This window comes from Hippopotamus amphibius, chromosome 11 (genome assembly GCF_030028045.1).
Source record: "Hippopotamus amphibius kiboko isolate mHipAmp2 chromosome 11, mHipAmp2.hap2, whole genome shotgun sequence".
Classification (NCBI taxonomy): domain Eukaryota; kingdom Metazoa; phylum Chordata; class Mammalia; order Artiodactyla; family Hippopotamidae; genus Hippopotamus; species Hippopotamus amphibius.
This window is the reverse complement of record NC_080196.1, coordinates 12299458-12316894: the sequence shown is the minus strand read 5'-3', so window position 1 is coordinate 12316894 and position 17437 is coordinate 12299458. Positions and strand designations below refer to the sequence as shown.

Sequence of the window (17437 nt, the reverse complement as noted above, 5' to 3'; positions counted from 1 at the left end):
AGGCTGTTTGATCTATTTTGAGTAAACTTCCATTCTGTATGACTCAGTGTTTTAAAGCACTGTATCTAAGACTCAGTGTTTAAAGTGTAGACGTATATCAACACAGAAATGACAGTGGCTCTTAGATTGAATGCATTAATGATAATACTCTGTGTATCTCTGACTGTCGGGCACTTCTCAAGCTGGCGGAAGGTTTGGTACCTACCTCAGAAATACTGGACTGCTTTGTAATGCCCACTGTGCATAGCCTGGCCGATAGAGTTGTCCATTCTGGAAGCGTGACAGCTCCAGTCACTGTATAATTTAATACACCTGTCTTTAGCGTTTAGTAAGAATTGTGTGGTTTGGGTACGTGGGCACAATATAAGCTGAGAGGACTTCGGTGGTGATATTATTGCACGATAACTGAATTCCAGTCACCGGATGATAAAGTCATTCCTTTGCACATGAACGTCGTATGCCTATGTTAGTTTGCCAGGGATGCTATAACAAAGCATCACAATCTGAGTGGCTTAAACACAGAAATGTATTCTCGCACAGCCCTGGAGACTAGAAGTCCAAAGTCAAGGTGGTGTCAGGGCCATGCTTCCTCTGAAGGTGCTGGGAAAGGATCCGTTTCAGGCCTCTCTGTTCCTTGGCTCGTGGCAACATGCCTCCAGACTTCCCCTTTTTGTAAGGATACCCACCGCACTGGATCAGGGGCCCACCCCACTCTGGTCTGACCCCATTTTAACTGATTAATCTGCAATGACCCTGATTCCAAATACAGCCCCATTGTGAGATATTAGGGGTCAGGACTTCAGCCTATGAATTTAAGGGGGACACAGTTTGACCCCTAACAGCGCTCATGAGTGATGGCTTTGAGGGGTCAGGCTGAGTCTAGCGGCCCTTCATTCAACAGAGTCCCCTTTTAGGGAGATGAGCGTCAAGCGTTCATTGATTTCAGGTAACAAGGCCTTCTCGAGTCTGTGATGTAATCTCACACTCCCCTGAGAGCTATTTATGGCCTACGAGCTTGTGAACACTGGAATGAGCGTGTGCGGGAGAGACAACGAGCCAGACAGACTTCTACACCCACTTAAGAGCCCTCGCACGGATCAGTCACCCACCCCGAGCATCGCATTAGATTTGACATCTGAAATGTGTCTGGCATTTTCAGGTGGAGAAGCCTTTAAAAAAACATCACGTGGATGCCAGTTCCTTACTCTCTCCCTGCAGGAGCCCAAACACAGAGATCCAGACACAGGGACCTGCAGGGCTATCAGACCATAACCAGGCCTCTGAATAGGCCTGAAACGAGGGCACAGTGTCTGCTGCCTCATGTGTAAGGACTACTAGGCTTGGTTTTTCTCACTGTTAGTCCACCTGGCATGCAGTAGGCACCCATTGAAAGTTTGTGAACAGACTCTGTCCCCTGGGCTTGGATGGTAAAGGTCCCTGCATTTGTCCCCTCCTCCAGCCTCTCTTCTAAGGAGGGGGAGCCTGATGCATTGTTCCCAGGGCTGCATCCCAGGGGCACACAACCTGGGCACATCGGGGTGCTCGCGAGTCAGTGATGGGCACCTGGATTGCATGCTGAACCAAGTCAGAGACGTACACGTCCCGCTTGGCAGTGCAGCCAGTGCAGGCCTTCGGGAAGCAGAAGCATTCCTCCCCCTCCCAGGCCAATGTGCACTGTCTATGCTAGCCCTCCTGTACTTCCTTTGTTCCTTCTTCCTTTTTTTTCCCCCCCAAGCTCTTTGTTGGAATATAATTGCTTTACACTGTTGTGCCAGTTTCTGCTGTACAACAAAGTTCCTTCTTTGTTTTCCCTCCCTCCCTCTTTTCTTACTTCCTAAGCCTGCTATTAAGTATATCCTTTCAGCAATCAGTTGCTGCTGCCTTCTTTCCTAGCAGCGTCTTGTGGAGGCCTCTGCAGAGCCTTTTATTAGCCTTCACTATAGTGACCTCTACACGTGCCTGTCTCCCAATAAGATGTGGACTACATTTTTTGGGTCTTTGTTTCCCTAATACCTAGCACAGTGCCTGGCTAGCACAAACTAGATGTTCAGTACATGGTCACTGATAAACTGACCAAATGAATGAATGAGTCCCTACTGTGTGCTTGTGGTGAATTGTGTCATGGAGGACACAAAGAAATGTAATCAATGGGAGGGCATTCTTCCAAATTGCTTACATTGTGAAAGATAAAACATACACTTATTCCAAACAAATAGCATCCTAATAATTTAATAGGTCAGTTGGAGGCCGGAGCAGTATCATGGAAAGAGCAGTGCTCATAGACTCAGGAGATTCGGAGCCCATTCTTGGCTTCACAGGTTATATTTTCTATGGCCACGGGATGTAACCTCTCTGACCCTCAGTTTACTGATCTGAAAAATGGGTGTAATGCCAATCTTAAAGGATTACTATGGATATTAAAGGGAATGATATATGGGAGCTTTGTGAGTGATAGAATGGTATGTAAATATAAGGTATATTGTTGTTATGACACAAGGTGCCATCTGAGTTAGCACAGGCCAGCAGAGAGGTATGGGCAGTTAACACTTGAATTTCTAGGCAGGAGAGGAATTTGACCTGAGCTTCCAAGACTAAGGCCATCCTGGACGGGCAGAGGGAAGGCGAGTGGCCTGAGTACCAGCACACAGCGTGCAACAGGCAGGGAGTGTGTGTGCGAGGGGCCAGTGGGCAAGCCCAGTAGCCAGAGCCCCGGGTCCCCAAGATTGCTCTCCCCATCAAGGAGTAGACGGAACGTGTTTAGGTCTTCGCCGTCTCCAGGTGAGCTAAATCGCTCATGCTTTTCCGTATCCGTGCTGTGACTGATGATGATGCTTCCTTTCAATAGAGCTGTAACCCACCTAGCCCTAGAAAATCACAAGCTGTTCCCCAAGCACACTGCACCCTCTTCTGCCGTCAACGTGTTACCTGCTGTCCTCCCGGGTTGTGGAAATGCGGCCCTCTTTCATGACTGCGCATCCTCCCAGATTCTTCTCTGTTCCCGACGGCAGCCCCTCTCACTGCCAGCTCCTGCACAGTCTTTTTCCTCTCTCCGCTCAGAGCACTGTTCCCGCTGCCCTGGAGTAGCATTGCTGGCAGTGTGCTGGGAGAGCTGTTTTTTTTTTTTTTTTTTTTGGTGTCTGTCTCCCCCAGACAACTGCAGGCTCCTGGAGAACAGGAAATGTAACCTGTCCACCTGTGACCCTCCAGTGCCTCAGTAGCCAGTATAATCTGACTCCAGTAGGTGCTTGCCGATCGGAGGGACAGTGGGAGATAGGAAGCACTTTTCAAACTCTGTACTTAATTTTCAAGAAAGGCACGTCCTTTTCCTTTAGATCTTTGCCGATAGGAAGAGCAGTATTTGGACCACCATCAGGAAGGGAGCTTGAACAATGATGAGAATTGAAGGTGATCATGTCAGCTGACTTGTCCACAAAAGCTTTTGAGCAGGTGCCTTGTTCAGTCCTGTGGAATGGCTTCAAACTTACTTCATTTGAGGTCGACATATTTTGTGGCTTTTGGCAGAAATAGTGATCGTGTTGCTTTGTTAATTTGCAATTATAAATATGGTCTTTATTGATTTTATTTATTTAAATATGCAGGGATTTTTATGGTAGAATTCTTGAGGATATTGGAAATCAGTTGATGGGAGTATGCATGTGAATGAATGAATGAATGAATGAAATAATTTTGAAACTAGCTGGCTAGGTCCCTAGCCTAGATGGCAGGTTTTTCCTGTGTACGTTTTTCACCTTTCAGGAATCTCTACCATTCCCTGTGCACAGTAACTTCCATGAGTGAATGTAACTACAGTATGACAATGCTTTTAAATTGAACAATTCTAAAGACAGGTTATTTTGAGGCCAAAAAGTAAAATTTGGTGTTAATATCTGGTTTAAAAAAGAAAAAAGGGAATTCAGAGTTAGCCAACAGTTTTTTCAAGTGGTAGAAAACATAATGTAAATGGCGTTGTTTAAAAATGTATTTTTGTATCCTTGGTTTTTAAGGAATAAAGGGAAGCTGTGTCTGGAAGATCTATCATTTTTAAATTGAAAGAAACACTGGTGTGTTCCTACACTGGTGTGACTTACTTGTTTACCTTTGAAGAAACTCAGTGTGTGTGTATTCTTCCAGCCCATCCTCACATCCACAGGCCCCACGTCGGCTGTTTCCTTCATGTCACTGAAATGTGGGTTATTTTTTTTTTGGAGGAGGCACTGTGGTCGGTTTAACCTACAGTCTATTCAAATTCATAAAAAATTGGCTGATCAATAATGAGCTCTGCTGGATTAAGTGAAATCCTGCGGGTAGACAGACTGGTCCAAATACCATCCCCACAGACCCCAAGCGAATATTCCTTTGCATTTCCAATATGCTGTGGGCACGAAAGAAGGATTTAGTCCAAAGTGCCTTGGGGTTTTGTTCAGTCCAGGGTGTAATTTTTTCCTCTTTTGCCTATAGCCATTTCCTTGACATGACTGAAAGGACTTTTTTCCCCTAATGAAGCATGAAAATTGATTTTATCTTGCCAGGAGGGTTTTTCCTACGTCTTAAGATATTAAAGATTTCGTGAGAACCACATGAAGAATATCTTCCTGAATCATTTACATTTTCCCCTTTTGTAGGCTTATGTAACCATGCAGAAAATCTAATAATAAGTGTGCTATTAGTGTTCCGTGTGCCATCCTACAGGCAGCCGTGCTGTGGGGGTAAGACACACCAATGCCCAGGGTTTGTGGAGAGCATTCAATTGCACAGTGTCTGAAGTAAAACCCTGTTGGAAGCTCTATAGCTAATTGGACAGAGAGTCCATTTTTGTCAGGCTTTTTTTTTTTTTTTTTTCTTTCCCTCTTCAGTCTTTTTTCTTGTAGCAGAGGGAAACAGAGAGACCATGAAATATATTCACAAGGGAGTATATTTTCCAAAGCAAGTAGCTTAAGCAAAAGATTCTGGAATCAGTGTTGGTCTAATCCGGTGATGCCAACCCGTGTGAGAACAGGGCACAGATGGCTACATTGGGGTTAGAGCCCTTAAATTATTAACAATCACAGGAGGGCAATAAACAGGAGAAAACAAAGATACAAACATTATCAGGGGAAGTTACGCAGCGTCTGTTTACAAATCACGGGGAGTTCATACGGTCCAGCCTTTCTCAGGATCCAAAATCGAATAAAGGGTTCCATCCAGGTCTCCAGAAACTGCCGTGATCATCAGGGTGAGGGAATGAAGCATCCAGAATTTTTAAATTCTCCCATTTTTGTAACCAGGCACGGAGGGACATTGGAGGGGCTGGGGATACACATTAGCATCTGTAGTAGATAAAAGGAATTGCAGAATCGTTGACAGCTGTGTCCTCAGAGACACTTTTCCTGCAGATATTTGCTTTGGACCCTAAGCAACAGGGCTGTAGTTCTTAAAGTTTAACTATTTGTGTTTGAAAAAAAAAACAAACGAAAGAGTTTTCTGTTGAAGGTGGCTTAATGATGGGAATCGGAGAAGTCGAGCCTGGGCAATAATGTATCCTTTCCAAATCCTCGTGCCTTCCTGATAATCCCAGAGCTTTCCTTAGTATGCCTTTCTCCTTGGTGTTCTTTTGATGTGGTATTGGGGTCTGAGCACATCTGGGATGTGTTTGCTGGGGTCCGGGAACTGTCCTGGCTTGATCCAACCTTTCTCATCCTCTGTCCTCTGCGGCACTTGTGCCGAGTCGCCGGTATTTGGGGGAGTGGGTGTCTTTTCTCTGCCTGCCCAAGAAGTGTTCTCCAGAAGGAGAGTTAGCAGGGCTCACTGCTGCCACGCAGGCTTTTTGCATTTCTGCAAAATTTGACATTTTTCAGGGGCTCTGGCTAATGCCATGCTCTCCTCCTTGCCTTAGGAAAATAGAAGAAAACATGCAGGTTTCACCAAAGGTATTCTATGTTGAACAGGTGTATTCCTCTTCTTTCAGAGTTTCTCCTGCATCAGTATTCCCATAATATTTGTGTGCTGCGGTTTCCTCCTTTTATCCCACACTCCAGCCTATCTCCACGTCAGATAGAGGTGGGAGCCACTCATCTTTGGGGCACATCTACCCTCCGACCTCACAGTGTCCTGTCCACACTGCTAACCCGGAGTGGCATGCCACTGTTGATGCACCACCATGTATACCTTTTGAGACGCTTTCTCTTTAAATGATGCTCACTTGAACCTATATATTTCATTAAGGTCCAGAGGTGCTCATTAAAACAAGCATCGGAGAACATACTAAAGGTGCCTCATCGCTATGAATCCAAGAAAGGGCTCTGTGGAACTTATTATAGAAGGCATTTATAGATTGTTAAATTAAAGGATTAGTGTTGTGCTAAACCATTTTCAGGTTAATCAGTTGTGGGACACCAGATTTGATGTTTAAGCCGACTCACACTATGGCTTTATAGTAAGAAAAGTTGTTGAGCTACTGTTTCTTCTGATAAACCCTCGAGCTTGCTAATTGACTGTACTCTGTGATTTTGCACTTAACCGAATATGATTTTGTCCTCTAATTGTGTTGTGGGTGAGCCTTATTTTTTCCAACTGGATTGTAAACTCCCTTTTAACAGGGACACTGTCTTTTTTTTTTTTTTTTTTTTCCCCTGCCCCCCATCCTAAAAGCGTCTGGAGCCCAGAGCAGCTGCTAAGGAATTTGTTTATTGAGTAATTGCTACCTCCTTCCAATGTCATTACAATGTTATGGCGTGGTTTATGTCATCATGATTCGTGTGCAATGTTGTGTCTATTTGTAGAAGAACACTGATATTACATGTTGATATGTCAGTAGGTTGTCATCAGCAGTAGGAAAGGTGCTACAGAGTTCACATGGATGTAGAGGGGATAAACAGATCTCACCTGGGCATAATGCCATCCGCCTGATAAAAGAGGTGGCTTCCAAACAGCCTCCCGGAATGGGCTGGATTCCTCTACCCAGAAATGTGGGTGGAACCAATCAAAAGGTCTTTTTTTTTTTTTTTTTTTTTTTTGAGGGTCATGATCATTTATTGCCAAATTTTTTTTTTCTCCTTACATTGGTCTAGGAAGAAAAAAGCAATAAGCATATGGAATTGTGCTAGTCTTTTGTCTTTTGAATCAAATTTGGATCCAGGTTCCAATTGTAATTCCTCCACCTGACTCAGTGTCAGAGAAAGTTGACCACTGTTGCTGGAGGCCAGGGTGTGGGGGAAGAAACACAGGAAACAGGCATGGACTTGACTGTGGAAGGTTCATGTTCCAGGGCTCCCATCTGGGTAACTGAGGATCCTCTATGTAGATCATATGTGGGGAAGTCCACAGCATCTTCTCAAAGTGATCAGGTATTGCACAGGTGGGGGGCTGGTACTGGGGTAGTGGGAGGTCAGCCACTTCTGCACAGGGAGGATCTGAGAAGTCCTTGTCCTCCCCTCTGTGTCCTAGGATCCTGTGAAGGGCCTCTCCATAAGGACATGGCAAGGGTTCACTCCTTGTCCTCTGGTTAGCTTTATGGATGGTCCAGTATAAGTCCTGCAAGTTTATTAGCATCTGGAGACATTTTCTCCTGCACTTATATATGCCCCTTTGCTTGAGATGCCTGGCAATGATCCTCGATGCTAGCTGAAAATTCTTCTTTAACTCTTCCCCTTCAAGGAGTTCCCATTCTTGTAGGAAACTCCTAATCTCATGGTCGCTCCAAGGTTTAACACACTGGTCGGAGGGCATTTCTTCTTCCTGGGTTTCTTTTACCTTCTCTGCTTCCTGGAGGTGTGTAGTAATTTCAGCCTGAATTGTCACTTTCTCCATTTTTATTCTGAGTTTTCTCTGCAGCCTCAGGGCCTAATCCAAGAGCTGAAGAGAGCTGGCACTTACTCTGCCTTGCTGGAATTCAGGAAGTTAGGTGGTCTCCTGAAATGTGTCTGCTCTTCTCTGCTTCTGGCAGTCTCTCCAAAAGGTCTTTTTGTCAGTTACCTTTCACTTGCCTGTTGCTAATAATTGCCTTTTGCGGGTACACATCAACATGCCCATGAGGCAGATAGAAAATAAAGTAACAGTTGTATAAATGAAAAAACTAAGACACAAGCAAGAAATGCTAGGTCCTTTTTAAGTGGTGGCCAGATCATCTATAAGTAGAACTGTAAGGTCAAGCCATAGTGGATATAAGAATACCAATGATGGTTGCAGACTTCCAGGACTAGATTGAGCCTTAAGGTGGCAAGACCGGGACACCCACTTGGGTCTCTTATCCAGCACCGTATCACACACCCCCTTCCCGCATAGAAAGCTCTCATTTCTGCCCTCTCCACTCCATCCCAGCCACGTTTTTAGGGTCTTAGCTATTAATACTACCATGAAGGAGTCAATGAATTGCATACTTGGGCCCTCAGCATCTCGGAAATGACAATCACTGCCAGCCATTACCAAATGGAGTTTCTCCAAATGGACAGGTTTGGGGCTAAATGTATGACGGGCTAAATGGTGTTACTGCATTTCTGTGTTGCAGGGATTTACCTCTCTGCATTTTCTTCCTAGCTCACCCGTCTCTTCCACCTGTGAGTTTCTCTCTTGTTCTCTCTCAACTTCTTTTTCATTCTCATCTTTCTCTCCATATCTTATGCTTCTTCTAATTGCCTTTCTCTGCTTTCTCATTGGTCTGGCCCTGGGTCTGAGGAGGCTAGGGGGCGTGGGAGGGTGCAGGCTCCATGCCAACCTTTCTTCCAAAGCACAGTTGTCTTCTTGGCATTCATTGAGATGCTCAACTTTCTGTTTTTCTAATATTCCTTCCAGTTTTATAAAAGAGAAGTAGGTCAGATTTGCAAAATGCCTTGACTGGCTGACTTTAAGAAAATGTGATTTAAGAAAATGTGTATCAACAACATGATGTAGAGATAACTGGCTACTGACTCAGGCCTGCCCTGGATTTAATCAAGCAGTCATTATATTACAGAAATTTTGTCGTAACGTATCACTTGGTTCGGTAGAGAAAGGAGTTAAAGAAATGCGTAAATTTCTGGGACCTCTTTAGATACTTGGGATGAAACCAAATAAAAACACCAATGTCAATTCAGTTTAAATATTGTTGTTTTGAAGAACAGATCAGCGTATTGTGTATCTTTCGCTATCACATTTCCTCTTATCTGACCAGCAGAAATGGGACTAGTGTCAATTAGAAATAGTAACATCTGCAAAGATCAGAAGTTTTTTTTTGGTACAGTAAATCCTCACTTATTCACACATGCTTAGAGAAAGCCAAAAGCATAAAAGGAGTGTAACTACATCATTTTTAGTTCTGTAGTAGCTCATATTGAGCATATATAGGTGCTTGAGGGATACTCGTTTTTAATTAACAAAAATTTGTGTGCAGATGGATATTTTTAAAGTGATTGTGGTTCCTTCTTATAAGTAAATTAAGTGTTATTCTTAGCATATGGGTTACACCATTCATTTGCTTTGCAAAAGCATTCTTTCTAGGTAGTGTGAATGCAAATTGAGCCCAGTTCACTCAAATTTATTGTACTTCCCTGATTTCTGAGACTCTAGAATGTAAGCTCCCAGCATTAAGGACTCTGTCTTACCCACCAGCACATCCCCAAGTCTGCCTCTCAGAATGATTCCAGCTGCTTACGACTCAGTCAATATTTGTTGATTTATTAAGATTTAGCTCCATTAATTTATATGCCAAAATTACTCACCGGGTGCTTTTGACAATTAGTTGCAAACTGTACTATAAGGTTTTTCCAGTTTTATTTTGTCTTTCCTTTAACTAGGTTTTAAAAATAGTTGATTCCATCCTATAATTCGAATTACGATACAGTGTTAAGTGAAAGAAAGTAGAATTTAAAACTATATATTCAGAATTATTCTCATTCTATAAATATGCATGATAAATGTGAGCTTTAAATGAATATATACATTATTTATATTATATATTATGCAGATACATTATATATTTTATGCATATACATGCCAAAAATAATTGAAATGTAAATAATGGATATATCAGGTTGGTGGGGGTATGAGCAATTTTCATATTTTTAAAGTTTCTGTATTTCTAAATATGAGCACATTTTATTTTTACATCAGAAAAAACAAAAAATATTTTAGTCCTACATTACACATGTTAGTTTTGGTGATAACCTAGACATCTGAAAAAAACTGTTATTTCTTCTCTCACGGCTGTCTCAACTTTTTCTTAAGACCATCTTTTTAGGACATTACTCGGTTTTTAATGTTTGCTCTTGAAACTTTATAAAACCAATGCGAAAGCAATTTTAGTAGCTTCTGTTCTTTAATAGAGCTGTACTGTTCAGAGCTTTGATTGTTATTAATGAAGAAAAGAGTGGACCCGAATGAAAACCAGTTGCATTTAAAAAATATGTCTGGCAGGCGTGGGGGGTGGGGGGGAGGGGGAAGTGGTTAATGTGGAAAGAACAGCTCCTCCTGAACTTGATGGCGGAAGCAGCAGCCCTGCTCTTCTCCATCTGGGTTGCCTGGAGCATATCGTTTAACCTTCTGCATCCGTTCTCCCTTCTGGACGTTATAGTATTCATCGTACTCACCTCGTGTGGGATTCCTGCAAGGAGCAAGTCAGATAATGCACGTGAAAGTGCTTTGAATGGCGATCACGACACTATTAACACCACTGGCATTATTTCCCCATCTAAAAAGGTAGAAGAGGTGAGATGCAGATGGTTTCTTTATCTTGGCACAGGAGTCAGGGAAATCCAGGGTTTTTTTCTACTTTGCCCTCTAGCATGACGAGTCAGAAGGTAAATATCAATATTGCTTTTCATAACTAATAACCTCATAGTTCATGACAGGTGATTTCTTGGTTTCCGTTAGCATTTCAGAGACCATTATACACGGCAGTCATCCTTTGCAGAGGTAGGGAAAACTCATTTTCCAAGGCAAATAGTCTCCAGTAAAGGATTCAATCCTGGTGGAAGGAAATAAAGAAGGGTAGTTTATCTTTAAGGTCAGCTAGCATTTAAGCAGAGGTTGGAGATAATCAGAGATGCTTGTGGAGGGTGGGGGTTATTGAAGACATATGCCCTTTTGTACATCTTTAAATGTCTGTAATTGCTCAGAAGCCAAGAGCAAAACAGTGGTTGCATGCAAATGTTAGAGGTTAACCCCACCTACAGGCATTCACCAAGTAAGTAAACTTGATCACGCAGTGCAAGATTGTGAGTCTGCTACTCCATGGGGCCTGCCTTTTATTTGCAAGTATGCACATTGTCCTTGAAAACTTTGGGGCCATATCTAGGGTACAAAAAACTCTGTTGGGTATTGGGTTTATTTGTCCTTGGGAGTGGGCAGAGATATTACTGGAGGTGGAGCAAAATAGGGGAAATCACATATAGCCCATACCTCTGCTACAACTTTAGACCAGGTACACAATTTGAAGTTACTCTAACATAAAGGGGGAATGCTTCCTTCTATTTTTAATGACCATAGAATGATGTGTAGAAGTGAAGATTGTAGGGTGGGTGTATGAGGGTTCTCCAGGTAAAGGCAGTTAGTTTATTTTTTCTCATTAATCGAATTTAGTGAGTTTTGTCAGTTCAGTAATATCCATTAGTTTCAGAGAGTTATTCTGTAAAAGCATCTGGGGTGTGTTCTACAGCTGTAGTATATCGATTATCTTGCAGGCATATTGAAATAAAAATACTTTTTTTTTTTTTTTTTAACATTTCAGATACTGACTCATCCCGCAAATTTGAAAATCTTCATTTAGCCCTCCCTAAAACATCAGTGCAAATTAATATAGTTTTATAGATTTATATGCTAAAATGCAGATTAAGACGTGCCAGCTAATGAGCGTAACAGGAAAGAAAAATTTCTCAAGGCTATTCGTTCCTATGCCTCTTTACTTTTTTTATTGTTTAATATCTTATTCCTTGAGCATGTGTGATTTGGGATTAGATGTGCCAATTGGAAACCCTCGGAGGTTCAGAAATTCAAAGACATGAAATATAAAACTATATTCATTTAACAAATACTGACGGGCATATAAAATAGAATCTCCATCATCTATCTTTAGAAGTAGAAGATTAAACAGAGGAGTCATTAATTTGCCAACTCTGCTTCCCTGATTGAGACATTAACCAATGTTGATCTTTAATCATTAGTTTCATTATCTGTAAAATAAAGTCTACTATAACCTCTAAGGTCTGTTTGTAACAGGATTAGGTGCAGTTCCTTGCTCATCCTGCCCGCCCCCCCCACACACGCACAAAGGCTAAGAAAATTAGACGTTTATTTTTCTCTCACACAAAAGAGATTGGGAGGTAGGATTCCAGAGCAGCTAACCAGACACGGGGACCCAATCCTATCTTTTCTGTTTTGCCATCCTTAGTGTATCTCTCATGTACAAAATGGCAGCTTAACCTCCAGCCTTTACATTAGCATTTCAGGAAGAAGGAAGGGAAAAGAAAGGCCACCTTTTCAAAGATACTTGCGAGAGGTATCAAACCACATTTTTGTCTACTTCATGTCAGCCAGAATTTAGTCTCAGTACACCTAGCTGCAAGGGATGGTGAAGATAAGCCTTCCAGCGGGCAGCAATATGTCCAGTTCAGAATCAAGGTGTCTACTTCTGAGAAAAGCAGGGAGAATGGATATTGGGATAAGCATTGATTAGCCACAGATTTTGAGCTCAGGAGGGCATGATCTCATATTTCTGGGAAAATTTGACCTATGCAGTCAACTGTGAGTGTATACAATCAGGCAACTTGAACTATATGCCTTCGTGATCTCTGCCCCTTTTTTATCCCTGAGATTGTGTTTTTAGGCCTAGATCAGAATCCTTGGTCGATGTGTGTGTGTGCGCGTCAGGAACGAAATCTTTACTGCAAGGTGTAATGTATATAAACACAGTCACTCAGCACTTTAGAGCTGCCCCATCTCTCACCCCACCTCCCTCCCCAGGGTTAACATGCATGACATTACCCCACACTGTCAACACTTCACGTGATTGATGGTGACCCGGAAATGTATGCTTTCCATAAGAGTTGCATGCAACTGCTAAAGTTACTAATAATTGCAGCACTGTTGTGTGATGCTGCACGGCTTGTCTGGTAAAATGGGCGTGGTGGCCAAGGAGGGGAGGAAGATTCCCCCAGGATAACCAAAGGAGAAAGTCACTAAGAGTTACAACTCTTTGGTTTGGGCTCTATGCGTAAGATCATTCTTGAAAGTCAAAGAGAAAAAGGAAATCACACATTTGTACTTTTTAGTCAGTCCCCCATTTTAGTAGCTAATTAAAACCAGGACTCTTGTATTCTGGGCCAGAAATCTCCACAGGATGTTTGTGACTGTATTACACGTGGGTTGCTTGGAGGTTTGGGTCTGTTTTCTTCAGTGCATTCGTATTTTTAAGTGTCTCTGGGATTCTTGATCAACCTACAGCATCAGCCTTTTTTGTCATATTCTGAGTCCATTTCTGCTCCTGATTATATTATAGCAAAGAGGTCAGCTCATAGGATGATGTCAGAGCCCGAGTTTAACTAGCTGCTAGGTGATGGGTTCTGAAGTAATGTAATGTTGCTGTGTGGTATAATGTCGTTTCCTAGGAAACTGCCAGCATCCGGCTAACCTCAGGGAGGACAGGTGGTCAGGCAGGTGGAGGTGGTGTTAGAACTGTTGTTGTTGTTGTTGTTTTTAACAGGCAGGCCTGGCATGAAAACTCACTGCAAAGGTACTCTTTCCATATATCAACAAGGTTTCATAGGTAATAAAAGGTAGACATCTGAGATTGGTTTTTGTTTTTTTTTTTTAATGTTGTTATTGGTCCGACCAAGATTTAGCTACAAAAATAAACATAATCCCTGATGCTGAGGAGAGGTCAGAATGAGTTGAAAGTCAGGGGAACAAATAAGTAAGCAGAAAATACCTATTTTTTACGTTGGTATAGATGGGGATGGTACAGATGGGGGACTGTGAGTGGACCCACCACAGGCAGGTATGTAAGTGGAGGTGATTAATAGCTAGATGCAGATAGAAGTAATCCTACACCAGTGTGGAGAAGCAGCAGGAGGTTTCTATAGCAGGAGGAAGGGAAGGAAACGATCAGGTAATTGTTAAATATGAGGTCATTTCAGGTTGTTTGGACGCAGTAGGATTCCCATTGTCTTACCTAAATGCTGCTTGTAAACAGTTTGCAAGTTTGAACGTACTTTTTGAGTGTAGTCTGTGCTATGAATTGATTAGAATTGGAAAACCAATGAGAAGTAAAATACTTTTTCAAGAGATTTTCTATTTCATTATGTTGTGATTTTCTTCCACTAACAGATCTAGGGAGGTTAAGCCCCTGCAATGTCATTTAGATGTTTCTCCATTATAAAGCAGAAGGAAGAAGCAGCACTTTGAAAGCCGATAACGCAGTGTTAGTCCTCCTTGTTTTACTGTTTTTAAAAACTCAGTGCTGATTTACGACACACCTGGGTTTTCTGTCCACACCATGCCCACCCCTAGCTTTGCACGGTCGTGTTGGGAAGATTCCAGCTGTAATCATCAGTGGTGCTTTCTGTCCCCACTTCTGGATGGGAAGGTCTTTGAAGGAGACAAGACACCAGGTCGTATTCTACTCCATATCCCACGACCCTATTGTTTTTCCTGGTCCATATAGTGTTTGTTGAATGACCTCAATGAATGGGTCAGTTTCTAATGAATAGTGGGTTGTAACTAGAAGATTCCACTCATAAACAGTGTGGTATTCATGCAATGCCACACTTTCTATTGAGCTCTGGGGGGAAAACCATGCCTTTGTCTTACAACCTAAAAATATCCAGAACTTTGGCATGAAATCATTTCAAAAAAGTTGCGCCCCACCCCCCACTTCATCAAATACAAGGAATTCAATTGGGGAGTTATTTTTTGTAAATAAGATACTTCTGGTAATCTGACTTCAGTTTTATCAGCTGCTTAAGGGCCAATGTTGAGTGTAATTAAAATACCAGGAGGTCTTCAGTGGTCATTCGAGATCCACTTTTAAGACTCTAGGTGGTGGATTTAGTAAACTGAACAGTTTTAAGCGCTAAGCTTCGAAATTAAAGCCAGCCCCTGCTGACGAATGCATTGTCTCATAACCAAAACGATTCCTAGGGCCTGCCTGAAGTGAATGCCCTGAGAAACTCCCACTGACGTGGCGGTATTGGGTTGTAACTATATTTCACAGTCACTTAATAGAAGGATCTCGCCAGAGGTCATGACCTCAGTATTTATCTGTTAACTCTTGTTCTGGCACTTATCTCAGCAGGCCCCCCAATTACATCATGTTACCCTTTATGTGGGGTGAGATGAGAAGTTTACAAACTCACTCCTGCCTCCACTCCCCACCCCAAGTCAATCCAAGAAACAAACTAGAATGGAAAGAGGAATGGCTAAGGGGAGGGGGAAAAATGGATAAAAATTTGAGAATACAGTGAAAACCAGCTAGTTTTATTTTTTTATTTATTTAAAAAAAATTTTTTTTTTTTTTTGCATTGAGTGCCAACATTTATTGATTGGATCAACAGAATATCACACACGAGGGGGAACTCCAGGTCAGAGTTGTCATCCTCCCTGTCATCGGAAGGCTACAATGCCTTGAGGCTTCGTGGAGATGCCCCTCCTGGTGCCCATGCTTCCTGACAGTCCGTGTGGAGCTTGGCAAGGCTCGTGGACGCGAGGCACTTGCCGTCACCAGTCTTGTTGCCTTGGTCTTGCTGCCAGACGCAACCATGGGTGTTGTTTGTTCCGTCTCCGTTCTCTCCCCCATGGCTCTGCATCCCAGGCAGGAAGGCCTGAAGGGGGCTCAGGGGAAGGCTCTCCTTCCTCCCTCTAGGCCTGAGGCCCTGGGGAGCCTGGCAGTGTATTAAGCAGGGCCCGGGATTCTTCCTCGCGGAGGGGTGCTTCCAGGGTTGCCGCAAGTTCCTCTTGCTCTGCGTCCGCATTCAGAAAAGATCCTGCCTTGTCCAGAATGTCTGTGTCGGACAAGTGTTCGTCTAGGAGGCTTGAGAGCCTGAAAGGGCTGAGTGCTGGGGCTGGGGCTTCAGCGGGGGGGACGTCTTGTCCCCTGAGGATGCCCACTGCTGCTGCTGCCAGACATGGGCCTTGGCCAGGCAGCCCACTAAACCAGCTGGTTTTAAATGGTCGAGGTGGAAACGTAACCTGATGATTTTGCTCCACTTTAAAAATCTCAGAAGAATCTCAGTTCTCTGCGTGGAGGAAAAACTTTGCCTTCTGTGGTTAGACAGACTATGCTGAATAGCTCAATTCACATCAAAGAGCATCAATTTTTGCTTATTTAAATCCTGGCTTAAGTCCCACTTCATACTTTATTTACTCGCAGTGGAACCTTGAATTGACCCTGAATTTTGTTTTGTATCTTTCAGTGGCACGTGGGGTGCCAGAAAAAGCTCAGTCAGCAGATATTATTAAATGCTCAGGATTATATGAGATGTGATACTTAGCACATCATGGAATTGATTCGTGTGACAGACACTTAGCATGTGCCTAGCGAGTATGTTTCAGGCACTACCCCATGGCGTTAGGGTTGCAGAAAAGAAAGACAGTTGCTTGCCCTCGGGGGTCTTAGAGTCTAGAGGTTTTCTGTGTCTTTCCACTTATAATTCTGAATCTGAACAGCCAACTGACATCTAGTTAGCATCCGTTTTTCCAGAAAAACTCTGTTAGGGATGAAATAATGTAGTAAGGGAGATGAGACAAATAGGCAGGGGTGGGATGGAAATGGAGGAGAGAGAGTTACAAAGGAACTACACACATATAATTATATGATTCTGTACTTGCACCTGTGAATCATCTTAATCAAATATTATAATGGCAACTCAGAGAGTGCTTACTTAAATGAGACTTTCCATATAAAACACTGGCATGTAGTAAGTGCTTTATACATATTAGCCATTATTCCTACTTCTTGTTAATACATTGTAGACACTCAGTAAAGGCTTGTTGTTGAGTTAACAGGAGATGCAATTAAGTGTTGGAATTTAAGCCTGTACGTAAACTGAGTATAGCATCTATACGAGTACAGACCTTGCATAGGATGAGTGAGAGTACGATTTTCACAAAGATGATCTGAAATCTTAGTTTAACTGCACAGGCTTCAGACATGTTTCTCTGCCCAGCATCACTCTGCATTTAAAAAACAAAAACAAAAATGACAGCAGCATCTCCAAAGTGCTGCTGGCAGGAAGAGGGATGGGAAAGTGTCCTTCTGTTTTCACTCCAGAGGGGAAAGGTGATAGTAGGAGAGGGACCAGGCAGGAGTGACGTGACGATGGTGGTGATGGGGGCCAAGGCAGTGGAGGGAGGGTGGGGACCAGGACCAGGACCAGGGTGAGAGAGTGTGAGCTTGTGAAGATAGGGCTGACAGGTGGACACTTGAGTGACTTTCCTGGAATGTCTCCCGGTGCCAGCGCTATGCTATATCCGAAGTGCCCAGACCAGAGCTAGC

The 17437-nt window shown here is 42.9% G+C and overlaps 2 protein-coding genes across 14 annotated transcripts in view; one reads left to right on the top strand and one right to left on the bottom strand.

Annotated features, from left to right (window-relative positions):
* The window catches only part of ATXN1 (ataxin 1), a 382604-nt gene that overhangs the window by 317430 nt on the left and 47737 nt on the right, over window positions 1–17437 (top strand). The window lies entirely within an intron of this gene.
* LOC130830801 (putative uncharacterized protein MSANTD5) lies at window positions 7099–7704 on the bottom strand. The gene has a single exon (XM_057698132.1). It carries the CDS (start codon window positions 7702–7704, stop codon window positions 7099–7101), a length of 606 nt encoding a protein of 201 aa, XP_057554115.1.